Source organism: Bison bison, unplaced genomic scaffold (genome assembly GCF_000754665.1).
Source record: "Bison bison bison isolate TAMUID 2011002044 unplaced genomic scaffold, Bison_UMD1.0 scf7180017864039, whole genome shotgun sequence".
In the NCBI taxonomy this organism is placed as follows: Eukaryota; Metazoa; Chordata; class Mammalia; order Artiodactyla; family Bovidae; genus Bison; species Bison bison.
Window position 1 is genome coordinate 804,495 of NW_011494611.1, and position 14,249 is coordinate 818,743.

A 14,249-nucleotide genomic window follows, 5' to 3' on the forward strand; every position below is an offset into this window, starting at 1 on the left:
GCAAAATCCTATAAGATGGTTGTCATTTTGCTTCTGTTTGGCAGCTCTGTTTTCCTCAGTTGCCACCTCAGTGATTTATACAGTGCCTGCCCAGCAACAGGAAGCACAGCGCACACTCGATAGATATTAAGTGAAGACTCTCCTAGTGCGTTCATATGGAGTTAAAGAAGTGAAGGGTCCACGGACTATGAGAGCCTGCTATGTAATGGTATGTTCCAGGTGAGCACCCCCGCTGTCCCTCACCATGCATTCTCCTGGAGCTGACAAGGAATGGAGAGATCTTTCTCCCTTCCTTGGAGAAAATGACTTTCAGTGGTGGGAAGCCACAGGAGAGCAAAGATGACAAATCTGTTTGGCTCCGATTTTCATCCCTGGTTTCTTGTTAATCAACAGAGAGACCAAATGCTTTCCAAAGGATAAGAAACTAAGCTTGATCATTATGCTCAAGTAAGTCAATAGGACTAGAAATATTAGCAAAGTGTGAGCTTGTCTGGTTATCAGAACAAACTTTTAGATGTAAAAAAAAAAAAAAGAGTTTCAAGGGGCACTGAGTCCCCTAAATAGCACCAGGCTTCACACACTGACCATCCTCTGTGTGCTGGGCACTGTGCCAAGCATGTTACATGCCTCAACTCTTTTCATCCTGCCAATAAGTCTATGACGTTGGTCTTATGAAACTCATTTTACGGAAGAGGAAACAGAGCCTCAGATGTTAAGTAATTCCATGGTGGGCAGCAGAATACTTGTGATGCTGTGGGTCCAGAGAGCATGCCAAACTTTGAAGGAATAAACATGGGTTACAATATCAATTATACAGCTTCTCACCATACTACCTACTCTAACGATGTCTACCCCACAAGGGGTACTATAAAACTCAAATGGGATGAGATAGTTAATAGACGAACATATTCACAAAGACATTAGCTCTGCTTTGACACATAAGGGAGAATTAACAAGTGAAAGCCTGGGAAGAGGAGTTATTCCAAGCAAAGAGAACAGTTAATAGAGAAAGTGAAATAAGATGATTGTGGTTTTGAGTAAGTGGTAAGGCCGGCAAAATAAGCTGAGCCCAGATTATGAAGGGTTTTGTGTGTCACTTTAAGGAAACTGAACTTCATGCTAAGACAGCTGGGGAGTTAGTGAAGACTTTCAAGCAAGCAAATGAAGGTTGTCTTTCAGAAAAACCAACATTTAGAGTCATAGATACTCTCCATCTATCCATCTATCCATCCATTCATCTACCTTTCCACCCATCCATCCATCCATCGGTCCACCCAACCACCCACCCACCCATCCATCCATCCAGAGAATGGCTGCCTCTGTCTGTGTCCAGGGCTAGGTTATAGTCCCTGGAAGAACAGGTTTTGCAGACATGGTCTCTGTTCTCATGGAGCTTCCAGTCTAATGGAATCAGTTAACAAAATACTGTATCAGTGCAGATAATACACAACTCTTGCCTGTACCAAGGGAACATGAGAGGCAAGGAGGACAAATCAGAGTCCCTAAGGAGGAAAAATGAACACACCCAGGAGACTGATAAGCTGGGTGGTGACAAATTTGGGAGAAAGGTTGAGAAAAGGAAAGGGAAGGAAAGGTGGGGAGGAGGAGGATAGATAGGGAAGGGGAAAAGAGGGAAAGGAATGGGAGGGAGGGTAGAAGGGAAGGAAGGGGAAAGGAAAGAAAGCAAGGGGCAAGGAACAAAAGTACTTCGGAACTGTTACTTCATTACAAGTACATACCTTTTTTATATGAAAAGTCACATGTTTATATAAGCTATCCACTAGAGATCAGGCAATATATGTGTGTGAAATATATTTATACAAACCCACACTGATTTAAATTTACATTTATGACAATCTGTACAGATGTCTATTATATATCTTTGTGTATATACACTGCAGCTCTTGACACAAATACTGTTTATAAAAACTCGGTGCCAAGTTTTTTCTAGATGTATGCTTCAGCACACCTGAAATATTCTGGGCACAAAAATGGGGAAAAGATTCACACAAGTAAGAAAAAAATGAAAACATCCAGTGCCAATTGTTACCCTCTCACGGAAAACCCAGCAGTTGCCATGTGTTATATGCTTGCATAAGTGATCTAAACTGAGATTTGAGTCAATCAGATCTAGCTATCTGATTCCTGAGCTACGAGCGTGTCGTGGTATTGAATATCTCAGAAAATATTCATCTGTGAAGTACAGTGTTTGCTCAAGAGAAGGGAAAATAGGGTTTCTTTTTGGTACAACCACATTCTGTGGCCAAAGGCAAGAATTTCTGTGATTATATTTTTCCTGAAGTTCATAAGATGGAGTTAGTGGAACATAGTGAATGTGCCATAAATATTTGTTAAGTGAAGAATTTTCTATCTTGTTAATGTGGAGTTAAAACTATGAGGTTGTGGCTCTGTGGAATATCCTAGCTGGAAAGGACATTCTGTTGATAAGATGCTATCTTCAGAGAAGCAAAGTGACTCACTCAAGGGCACAGAGCTCATTGATGGCCAGGCTCAGACCAAAACCCCAACCCCGTCATCCTCCCCACACCCATGCTCTTTCCCCTACCCCAAAGATACGTCTGGCATCGCTCACAGATTGGGGAGTTTTATGTTAGTTTGGGAAGTCCAAAAACTTAAACACGCAAAGATAAATAGGATGAAAATGAGTTGAGAAAAACATTGCAGAGCTTGGCTCATGGAAAAGTTTATTTCTTCAAGAATATTAAAAGGGTCTGAGCCAAATGGATCACAGAGCCTGTAATAGGATGCTCTAAAAAAAGAACAGTGTCTTTTCCTGGCCTGCGTGCACTAAATTTGCATATCCTAAAGGAAAACCCAGGGCTGCTGGGTTTTCTTGGAGGCCTCAGTCGACTCTGGGTACAGGGGAGGTGGTTCAACACTTCAGTGGGATTCTGCCCCGCAACTCCTGCTTTAAGAGGGTCAGGGATGAACCAGGAGCAGACCTAACCAATTGATAGTTTGGTTGGATGGTGGCGTGGGATGCAGGGAATTGTTTCATTCATTCAGGTGGTAGAACAAACTGAGATGATTTTAGCCAGAAAAGTCTCAGGGTAGAGTCTTGCTACTTCCTTCACCCAGTGTGCACGTGTGCACGCTCAGTCGTGTCTGATTCTTTGCAACACCATGGACTGTAGTACACCAGGCTCCTCGGCACATGGAGTTTCCCAGGCAAGAATACTGGAGTGCATTGCTATTTCCTACACCTGGGGATCTTTCTAACCCATGGATCAAACTCACACGTCTTGCTTGCTCTGCACTGACAGGTAGAACTCTTTACCACTATGCCACCTGGGAAGCCCCACCGTCCTCCCAAAACAGCCACCGAGATGCACCCTTCTCCCCTCCCCCCAAACCCCACCCCAGGTCTACTCAACCCCCAACCTCCTCATCACAGAGCAGACCAGGTGATCTTTCATAACAGGCACATCTCACCATCTCCCAGACCCCTGCCAAGGCACGTGGCATCTCCTTACGACCCTCAGAAGAGTCCAAACCCATCCTCATCTGGTCATTACACATCTCACCCCAGCTCAACTGCTTCTTAGTCTATACCTTTCTCTCCATACCCATTTAAGTTCCTACTCCATTACTGAAGAGCTTTTGTTCTTGTACATAGTATCTATGTCATTACCATATAGTGGATTAAAACTAAGAGGCTTTAAAACACAGGAACACATACGCATGCATCCCGTTAGCTATCTAAGCAGTATGACATCACGTGCCATGCAGTCGCTGGGAAGCACCACTGGACACTCAGGAGAGAAAGTGAGTGAAAAAGGTAAACTGTGTCATAGTATTATTATGAAAATATCTTTTCCTTGGAGGACACACGAAGAAGCCTTAGGAGGCCCTTAAGTCTCCAGATCACACTAAAATGACCAGTGATTTCAACAGTCAACTCCTCTCACATTCTTAAATGCATCTTGCTGACTGATATGCTGACATTTCCTCAGCGGGGCGTGAGTCTCAGTTTGTGGGGAGGTCCCCCACTTTCTACTTGTCTCCCTGTACTCTGGAGGTCTATCAGCACCAGCTTCATTACACCAGATGGAGAACGCTCCCGGATACTCATCTGACTCTCGTATCAGATAGCCAGCTCTGCAGAGTCCCCGTGCCCATCACGGTGTCTGCCTGGCGCATAGTCCCTGCGGTGGGCAGAGAGGAGATGGGTTTGTTCCTTGCATGGAAGAGACACAGATCTTCTTCTGGGAGAACCCAACGTGGGTTCAGTTTGGGTGAAAAAGTCACCATTGCAGATTTCAGAAGAACTTTCTAGCAGATGGTGCTAGAATGCAGAGAGCAGGGAAATATATGAGCCGGTGCCGGGCGCACACAAAGGGGATTCCTGCCCAGGGTGGGAATTGGGGCCGGGTGACCCCAGGCGTCCCTTCCACTGACAGCCCGTGATTCTGTGAGGCCGAGCTGAGGGCTTCTCCCAGGCACCCCTTGGGCTTTCCATTCCTGGTGGATCTGTTTAGAGTTCCCCAGTTCGACTCTCCTTTTTATTTCAAGCTACTTTAGAAGATAACAGAGCACAGCGCTGTCATTTTTCTCCCTCACGTTTCCTCTCTGATCCTTCTCCCTTGCTTTATTCTATCTCTGGCTTTCTCTTTTTCAACCTTCTTTCTAAAAATATAAAGGAGAATGGGGGAGTTCTCATTGAACCTCAGTGAAGAGTCAGATTCTGCTTCCTCAGGTAGCCGGGGGTCCCTACCCAAAGACGGTTGGCATGAGCCACCCCTCAGAGCATGATGAGGGATTTGGGGTGGGGGGGCTTCTGTGTGGACGTCTCCAAAGGCAACAGAGGGTGAGACAGAGGGCTGAGGCGGGTGTGGGGTTTCTGCCAGTCTGGTTTCGGGGACTAGACCTGCGCCTCAAAGAGAGAGATACCACTGAAGGACCCAGAATGGGCAATTGGCCATGAGATTCGCTATGTTGCAAGCGGTCTTGCTTCAGGGCCAAGTGACAGGGTGACAAAGCATTGGGTAAAAGAGACTTTTTTAATTTCTCTAGAAAACTGAGGGGCTGTGGCAGTGAGTGTAAGGGAGCAGAGAGACTGTTGGTCTGCAGGGAGGCCTGGGAGACTGACCCACCCCTAGCATGAAAGGTCTGTGGGTGGAGCCCACAACCACGGCCGTCCTGAGGTGCTTCCCTCCAGTGTCTTGCTGATACATGGATTCTGACAAGGAAATGACATGGCAGGAGTCCGAGAGGAAAAATTGCGACACATGGAAGACTGCCTTGGGTATTCACAGGAAGAACTACAGAAGAATCAAAGGCTGGTGATGCCTTGAAGTCTTCCAGTATGCGTGTTGATTCTGACGTGAGCTTGTTTGTACCCACAGGCTGTCAAGGTCTAGGGCACAGACAAACACACACACACACACGGTGTCTCATCAGGTATGTGGCCGTGGGCATTTGATTCCTCAGGGGCTTTGCTTCTTCATATGTAAAGTGGGATGACATACCCAGGACAGTTCAGGTGCTCAAAACACCTTGTGCTGAACACATGCATGAATACTGGCCTTGATGGAGGGGAAAGGATACAAACTGCTAGCAATACAATGAATCAATTCTGGAGCTCTAACATACAGCACAGTGACGACAGTTAACAATACTGTGCTGAAAAACTGCATGACAAGTAGATCGTAAACACTCTCACTGCTCCCCACCCCGGCAAAAAAAAAAACTGTGTGCAGTGACGGGTGTGGTGACTTTAAAATAAATGTGCTCTGCCATGCTAAGTCGCTTTAGTCGTGTCCGACTTTCTTTGACTCCATAGACTGTAGCCCACCAGACTCCTCTGTCCATGGAACTCTCCAGGCAAGAACACTGGAGTGGGCTGCCATTTTCTTCTCCAATGCATGAAAGTGAAAAGTGAAAGTGAAGTCGCTCAGTCGTGTCTGACTCTTAGCGACCCCATGGACTGCAGCCCACCAGGCTCCTCCATCCATGGGATTTTCCAGTCAAGAGTACTGGAGTGGGGTGCTGCTGCCTTCTCTGGATTGTACGTGAGAAAGACCATTAAAATTACAAAGCTCTATCTACACTGAAAGAGTTCTTTGCACACCCAACCTGCAAAAGAGCCCCCAGCCTGGCTTACCTTCTGCTTCCCGAGGACTCCAGTGTCCTGATGGGCCGCAGGGCATCGGGGAGGAGGCATTGAAGGCATACTGCACCAGGAATCTCCCTTCCAGGCAAAGGTCACATGCTGATCCCAATTCTCTAGGAGGCCAAGGAAAGAAGGAAACGCACCGACTTAGGAATGGTTGAATGAGTTCCTGACTCAACTGAGCCAAAGGTGTAGGCGACAACAAATTTGCTCCCCTGTCATCCTTATTCTTCCTTGGACTGTGAGGAGATCCAACCAGTCAATTCTAAAGGCAATCAACCCTGAATATTCACTGGAAGGACTGACGCTGAAGCTCCAATACTTTGACCACCTGACTCGAAGAGCAGACTCATTGGAAAAGATCCTGATGCTGGGCAAGACTGAAAGCAAAAGAAGGGGCCAGCAGAGAATGAGAGACTTAGAAAGCATCACTGACTCCACGGACATGAATTGCACTCCAGGAAATAGTGTAGGACAGAGGAGCCTGACGAGCTACAGTCCATGAGGTCACAAAGAGTCGGATGTGACTTAGAGGCTAAACAACAGTACTAAATCCTCCCTATCTTTGTCAGAGCTTCCAGAATATGATCATAAATGAAATTCCTCCCCACCACCCAGGAGGACCTTTCTTGGGTCTAAGCGTCTTCTGTTCTGATGGTGGATACACTTAAATTTAAAGCAGCCCAGACTTACTACCTGCACTATTTCTTCATTTCATCAATGATTCAAAGTTCCACTGAAGATTTGATATGTGGTTGTGAGAAAATCTTTTACCCATCGGACCTCAAATTTTATTCTTTTAACAATCTCTGTCTGGTACCTACTATGTGCAGGGATTATCAGGATCCTAGGTATTAAATAGGAAGAAGGAATGGTTCAGTTCCTTCAGCTGAAAATGACTGGGCTGAACTAGACAGTGCTTAAAGAACCTTCTAGCTCTGACATTCAGGGGATAGATGAGTCACTCTTGGATTTTACAGTCAAAAAGAGTTTCCTTACCATGCCACCTAATTCACTTCAGCAGCTTTCCAAGGGGCAAGCCAATCCCTCAGTGGGACAAACCCCAGCAGCGGAATATGACAGTGGCTTTCCCCATCAGCTGGTATCTTACATCTGGATTCAATCTCCCTTTAACCACAATAGCCTTTGGGATCCTACTTGTTCTCCAGACTTGGCCCCTGTTCAGGAGATAGTTGCTAGGAAGGGAGAGGGATAATAGCCCTCTTCTCCTGTACTAGGGTGAGCAAGCCCCAAACTCTGAAAATCTGAGCAACTTCTACAGAGCTACTGGAGAGGGAAAATATCAAGAAAGGTCATAGCTCAACCCATTATTTCTCCAAATGCAATGGTCCTGCCAAAATCTCCTTCCTAAAAGAATCACCATCCTTCAGCAACCTGAAAGACACAAGGGAGGGACCCTATCTCAAGCCTTAGGGCTTTTGCTTCTCAGGGAAGCTCCATAGCCCCAGGGCTCATGTGCTTGCTAACATCACAGTCTGAAGCTGGTCCTTCTTCCTCCTCCACCCAGCTGCCAGGGAGCTCATCCCCAAACCTAAATCTGAATACTTTCTGCCTCTGCTTATCTGCTAGTATGGTGATCAACACGTGTAGTTTAATGGCTGGATGGATAGATGGATAAATACCAGTCACTCCAACATGTTGCTAAGACTCATGACTAACCTAGTCTAGACCCTCAAATTGCGTATTTTGCATCATCAGCTTTATCATCAGAAATATGAAATCATACATAGGTATAATTTTATAAGCACACTAATATTTAGTGATAGAATGACTGGACAGTCTAAGGCCAATCTGCTCAATGGAACAGTAAGCAGTTGGTACAAATACTCATAAAGATCATTAAAATGTATGGAAAACGTGTTATAATGTTAAGGGAAGAGTCATATTCAAAACTGTACCTTATAGCAGCATCTCAATGCTGTTCAAATAACTTAATATGACGAAATACTACCAGCAAATATTTCTAGGTGGTGGAACTCAGAATGATTCCTCTCTCCCTACTTCCATTCCTTCTGGTTTTCTGAACTTTCTCTGTATTTTCAGTATGTATGAGGTGTTCTTGAACTAGCAATAATGACAATTAAACAAAAGTACTTGGAGGCAGAGGATGAAGAGTGGAGAGGGAGGTGCGCAGCACCAGTCTGGTTCCATTACAATGACCACAACCCATGCATAGCAGCTCAGAGTCACAGGACTGGTTTATGACGACAATGAGATTACAAACATCCTTGTATGAATCCAGATCGCACTGATCTTAATGGTAACTGAGCTTTCTACTCTAGACGCCTTGCTTTAGAGGAAACGCATGTAGTCACCTGTACTTCACTGAGTTCTTGACAACTGTTCAGTTCAGTTCAGTCGCTCAGTCGTGTTCGACTCTTTGCGACCCCATGAATCACAGCACGCCAGGCCTCCCTGTCCATCACCATCTCCCAGAGTTCACTCAAACTCACATCCATCGAGTCAGTGATGCCATCCAGCCATCTCATCCTCTGTCGTCCCCTTCTCCTCCTGCCCCCAATCCCTCCCAGCATCAGACTCTTTTCCAATGAGTCAGCTCTTCACATGAGGTGGCCAAAGTACTGGAGTTTCAGCTTTAGCATCATTCCTTCCAAAGAACACCCAGGGCTGATCTCCTTTAGAATGGACTGTTTGGATCTCCTTGCAGTCCAAGGGACTCTCAAGAGTCTCCTCCAACACCACAGTTCAAAAGCATCAGTTCTTCGGTGCTCAGCCTTCTTCACAGTCCAACTCTCGAATCCATACATGACCACTGGAAAAACCAAAGCCTTGACTAAACGGACCTTTGTTGGCAAAGTAATGTTTCTGCTTTTCAATATGCTCTCTAGGTTGGTCATAGCTTTCCTTCCAAGGAGTAAGTGTCTTTTAATTTCATGGCTGCAGTCACCATCTGCAGTGATTTTGACAACTGTAGGTTCCCTATAAATACTTTGACGAATTAATAAACTGACAGTAAATGGGCCTTATTTACACAGAGTTCCACAAAGTGCATTCCCTCATGCTCAATCATGGGTTCGCGTGTTCACTCAATATTTCACCTGTTCATTCACTGGATACTCATTGAACAATCTCTGGTTGCTAGCACTGTGCAACTACCAGACATTAACCATCCATGGGAGAGGAGATTTGATGTGGTACCTGCCCTCATAGACCCTGCAATCCAGCAGAGGCAACAGTCCATAAACCAATAGGAAAATAATGTGTACAAAGTACAGGTTGAATTACTGCTAGAAGGAGAGTCAACAGATGATGTAGGAGAGACCAATGAGGGGCTGTGCAGGGGCTTCGGATGGGCGTAACGCTGGCAGACCTCAGTGCAGATCCAAGAACAACACCGAGAGTGGAGTAAAGTGGTCCAGGCTCTGTCTTAAGGTATGCAAAGGACCGAGGCGGGAGAGACGGCCTCGGTCCATAGAGGCCCTGAAGGAAACTCGAGTGGCAAGAGTCACAAATGGAAGACAGCAGTGAGAGCGCCAGTGGGGCAAGCAGGCAAGGACCACAGGATGGAAGGCTCTGCAGACCCCTTGCAGATTACACATAAGAGGGGTGGGAAGGTACTGGAGGGTTATAATGTGGGTGACATGATCCAATTCACATTTTTAAAAGATCAGCCTGAATGATGAATGAAGAATGAATTGGGAAAAGAAGAGCACAGGTAAAAGCAAAGTCAGGAAATAAAGAGCAAAGGTGTGATCCTGTATATGGTGGGTGAAATTCCCATTTTACAGATAAGGAAGCTGAGGATCATGGTTACAGAATAACTATACGAAGATCAAAGCTCAGAAAGTCACAGTCAAAACAGACTTTACCAAAACCATGCCATATCCTACACATTCAGGGTATGTCAAATGTGTTTCTAATCCTTGGCATTTATTTGATTTTAACGGGCACCTGTATGTACACAGACAGAAATACACACACACACACACTGAAATCATAGAAACACAGGATGCTAAAGGATGCTAACACTGGAAAAGATCACCTTTCTTACACACGATCCATGAGAATTAAAGTTTAAAGCTCCAAATCTGTGCCATCTACTTTAGCAGCCCCTAGTAACATGTGGCTATTCAAATCTAAATGAATTAAAATTAATATAGAATTCCTTTCAGTTCCTCAGTTACACTCATCACAGTTCAAGTGCTCCCTAGCCACAGCTGGCTTACAGCTACCATACTGGATATTACATTACAGAAAGTTCTATTGGACAGTGCCTCTCTAAGGTACCCACTGTACAGAAGGAATTAAGCTCTCTCCTAGGCATCTAGAATGGTACTAGTTATGTACTATCCTTAGGACAATTGAGAAAATAGTCACTCAAGTCATTTTCTACATTCTGAGACTTGGAAAAAGAACCTTGGCTGAGAAAGGCTAGATTCCCCTTTAGTTTACAGATCGGAAAACTGAGGCCAAAGAGGAAGAAGAAATGAATGAAGTTGCAAAGACTTCAGACTCAGGTCTCTTGGTTCCCAGTCCAGCATTCTTTCTACTATATACCACAGCCCATTGTTCAGAAAACTGAAACCATCTAGTCAACACATGTTTGCAAGACAGATAAAAATGCAGGAGTTAAAAAAGCCAGGGGTGGCCTTGAATTATTTATTCAGTTGCCCATGTGTGAGGACACAGGCGGTGGGAGGATCTGAGTATGTTTTTTTAAGGAAAACCCTTGTATTCTCTCTGACCACAGATGTGAGGAACAGCAGGAGGACATGACGATGGCCAGGGGCTAGAGGTTGGCATTGATGAATGGAGTGGAAAACATCAGAGATTCTGCAGGGAAAGAGGATTTCAAGTAGCTCAACAGCTCTGGGAAACTTTGTACAAGATGGGAGCTAGTGTTTCCTGAGCATAGAGTGTGTGTGCTAGGCATATCACAGATGTCATCTTATTAAATTCCCCACAGAAGCCAGGTGGAGTGGGTATGGTTAGCACTTTTTATGGAAGAAGACTCAAGAAGGCCAGAAAGAATCAGAGGGGTGAGAAACTCACCCAAGGTCCCCTAGGCTGGAAGAGGTAAAGTTGAGACTGGAATACAGTCTGCTTGACATCAAAGCTTGTGCACTTTGTACTAAGCCAATTTCCATGAGTATGAACTCCTTGCATATGGGAGATGGATAGATTTATTTCTTTAAAACAATTTATTGAACTTGCTGACCTACTTCCTTCAGTCATAGACTACAGTCTACATAGCTGTTAACCCTAATTAGATATGTTTCTAAAATGTCAGTTTTAATTTAACATATGATAACTCCATTATGAAATCTTAGACTGAACAGAATAGCTATTGTATGAGCCTCAAGTACCAACTGACTATAGGTTATTAAAAACATACTGATTGAAGCTGAGGGCCCCATGTAATAGAGACATATCTCATTACACAACAATTAACCCTCCAATAGGTTTCCAACAATCAGATGGTATTTATTTAATGGACAATAACTGCTTTATGAAATACAAATTGAATACACACACAGGAAGCTTCATTTACAAAACTTCCATTTCTACGTGGAATCGAGGCCAAGGCTTGACCAAAAGTCTGATACTTCTCATCACCACAGAAAAAATAAATAAATCCACGGGCTGCTGGAAAGGCTGCTCTGAAGTGTCACATGAGGTTTCCCAAACCCAGCTCTGAGCTCCCAGTGAGGGCGCTGGGGCAGAGGAAGGGGGTTTCTACAGAGCATCTAAGGAGTGCATTTCCTTTCTCCGTGATCACATGCATCCAGCTGTCAAAAGAAGGTTCTAGATTCAAGGACTGATAGTACTGAAGGAAAATTGGAGCTCAAATTTAATTGTGATGCCATGATCTAATATGTTTTTATGAACACACACACACATACTTGTGAGAGTTCACTGCCACGTTTTATGGCCTTTATGAAGTGGAGAGTAACACCTCCTTCATAATTCAAGTTTTGGAAAAACTTAATGAAAGAACATGCGAGCCTGAGATAAGACGCTGCAAAATGTGAGTCGGAGCCTGGCTCCCACCACTTTCTATGGGCTTCTGGCCAAATCTCTCTGCCTCTTTGAACTCCAATCCCTTCCTCATCTGGCAAATGAAGAAGTTGATTCTCCTTTTACAGAAATTACCAAACAGATGAAATGAGACTGTACAGTGAGCATTTAGTACAGAATCCAGAGCAGAGTGAGCAATTGGTAAACAGCATGAACAACCATTGAGTAATATTAATTCATCATCAGCTGGTTATTATTTCCACCATCTTCAATATTGTATTACCATTATTGAATAAAACATTCAGGTCTGGGAGGGGGCAAAAATACTAATCCATACTAATTTATAGCCAAGTTCCAACCAAATTAAATATCAACATGTTAGTACATCTTCATGATCCTTTAAAATCCCCTAAAGCTTCAGTGCCTTGGGGAGACCCAATGTTGAAAGGAACCACAAGAAATGATTTCATTCATGTTTCCACCTTCAGACCACTGAGGCATCATTAGACCCACCTTTCAGTGGAGTATGACTCAGGGGGAGAAACTGACTTGCCCAAGGCCATACGGCTAGGAAGTGACTGACAGGAGCCCAACTAAGGCATCTTGTGCCTTGACTTATCATCCCTTGATCTTCTACGAAGATCATGGCATCCGGTCCCATCACTTTATGGGAAATAGATGGGGAAACAATGGAAACAGTGTCAGACTTTATTTTTTGGGGCTCCAGAATCACTGCAGATGGTGACTGCAGCCATGAAATTAGAAGACGCTTACTCCTTGGAAGGAAAGTTATGACCAACCTAGATAGCATATTCAAAAGCAGAGACATTACTTTGCCAACAAAGGTTCGTCTAGTCAAGGCTATGGTTTTTCCTGTGGTCATGTATGGATGCGAGAGTTGGACTGTGAAGAAGGCTGAGCACCAAAGAATTGATGCTTTTGAACTGTGGTGTTGGAGAAGACTTTTGAGAGTCCCTTGGACTGCAAGGAGATTCAACCAGTCCATTCTGAAGGAGATCAGCTCTGGGATTTCTTTGGAAGGAATGATGCTAAAGCTGAAACTCCAGTACTTTGGCCACCTGATGTGAAGAGTTGACTCATTGGAAAAGACTCTGATGCTGGGATGGACTGGGGGCAAGAGGAGAAGGGGACGACAGAGGATGAGATGGCTGGATGGCATCACTGACTCGATGGACATGAGTCTGAGTGAACTCCGGGAGTTGGTGATGGACAGGGAGGCCTGGTGTGCTGCAATTCATGGGGTCGCAAAGAGTTGGACAGGACTGAGTGACTGATCTGATCTGATCTGATCTTCTAAAAATTCTACCTTCAGTTCTATTAAACAACAGAGGCAAAGATGCTCGTTATACAAAAATACATGTATATATATATATATATATATGCATGTGTACCATCCATATATAATGTGCCCTTCTTATATGGTACTACGTGTATACAAAGGAGTTAGCTCATTAACCAGAGGCAGGTAAATGCCCATCTTATATGGTACTACGTGTATACAAAGGAGTTAGCTCATTAACCAGAGGCAGGTAAATGCCCAAGCTCATGAGATGTGACCAGTACCTCCATTCCAGACGAGGTTCAGGAGACAGAAGTTTCCAGGCTTTTAACAATAAAGCAAAGCTTAATATTCACCACAGAAATTATGCATCATTACTCATTAATTTCTGTTAGCAATCATTTATGTATTCCCTGATCCCCAAATCTACAACGTCTACATGGAGCAGTCGCTGTACCAGTTAGTCCTCAAGTGTGTGTGTTATTCCCTTAGTCGTGTTCAACTCTGTGCGACCCCATGGACCGTAGCCCACCAGGCAGGCTCCTCTGACCATGGGATTCTCCAGGCAAGAATATTGGAGTGGGTTGCCATTTCCTTCTCCAGGGGATCTTCCTGACCCAGGGATCTTCCTGACTCAGGGTCTCCTGCATTGCGGGCAGATTCTTTACCATCTGGGCACTTGTGGGCACTTGTTAAACAAGAGCAACAATAAAAGACACTGAGAAATCCCTCTCCAAGGCTGTTTCCCTTCCAAGTTTCCTTCCTCTTGGCAGGAGAGAGAGAGAGGGATCGACACTTCACAGGCCACACTCACCT

The 14,249-nt window shown here is 44.6% G+C and overlaps 1 protein-coding gene across 1 annotated transcript in view; it reads right to left on the reverse strand.

Annotated features, from left to right (window-relative positions):
- The window catches only part of PAPPA (pregnancy-associated plasma protein A, pappalysin 1), a gene marked incomplete at its 5' end in the record, with an annotated part of 265,764 nt that overhangs the window by 181,353 nt on the left and 70,162 nt on the right, over nt 1-14,249 (reverse strand). Inside the window, one exon of the mRNA XM_010835189.1 lies at nt 6,125-6,248. Within this exon, the coding sequence (XP_010833491.1) occupies nt 6,125-6,248 (124 nt within the window). The remainder of the gene's footprint in view (nt 1-6,124; nt 6,249-14,249) is intronic.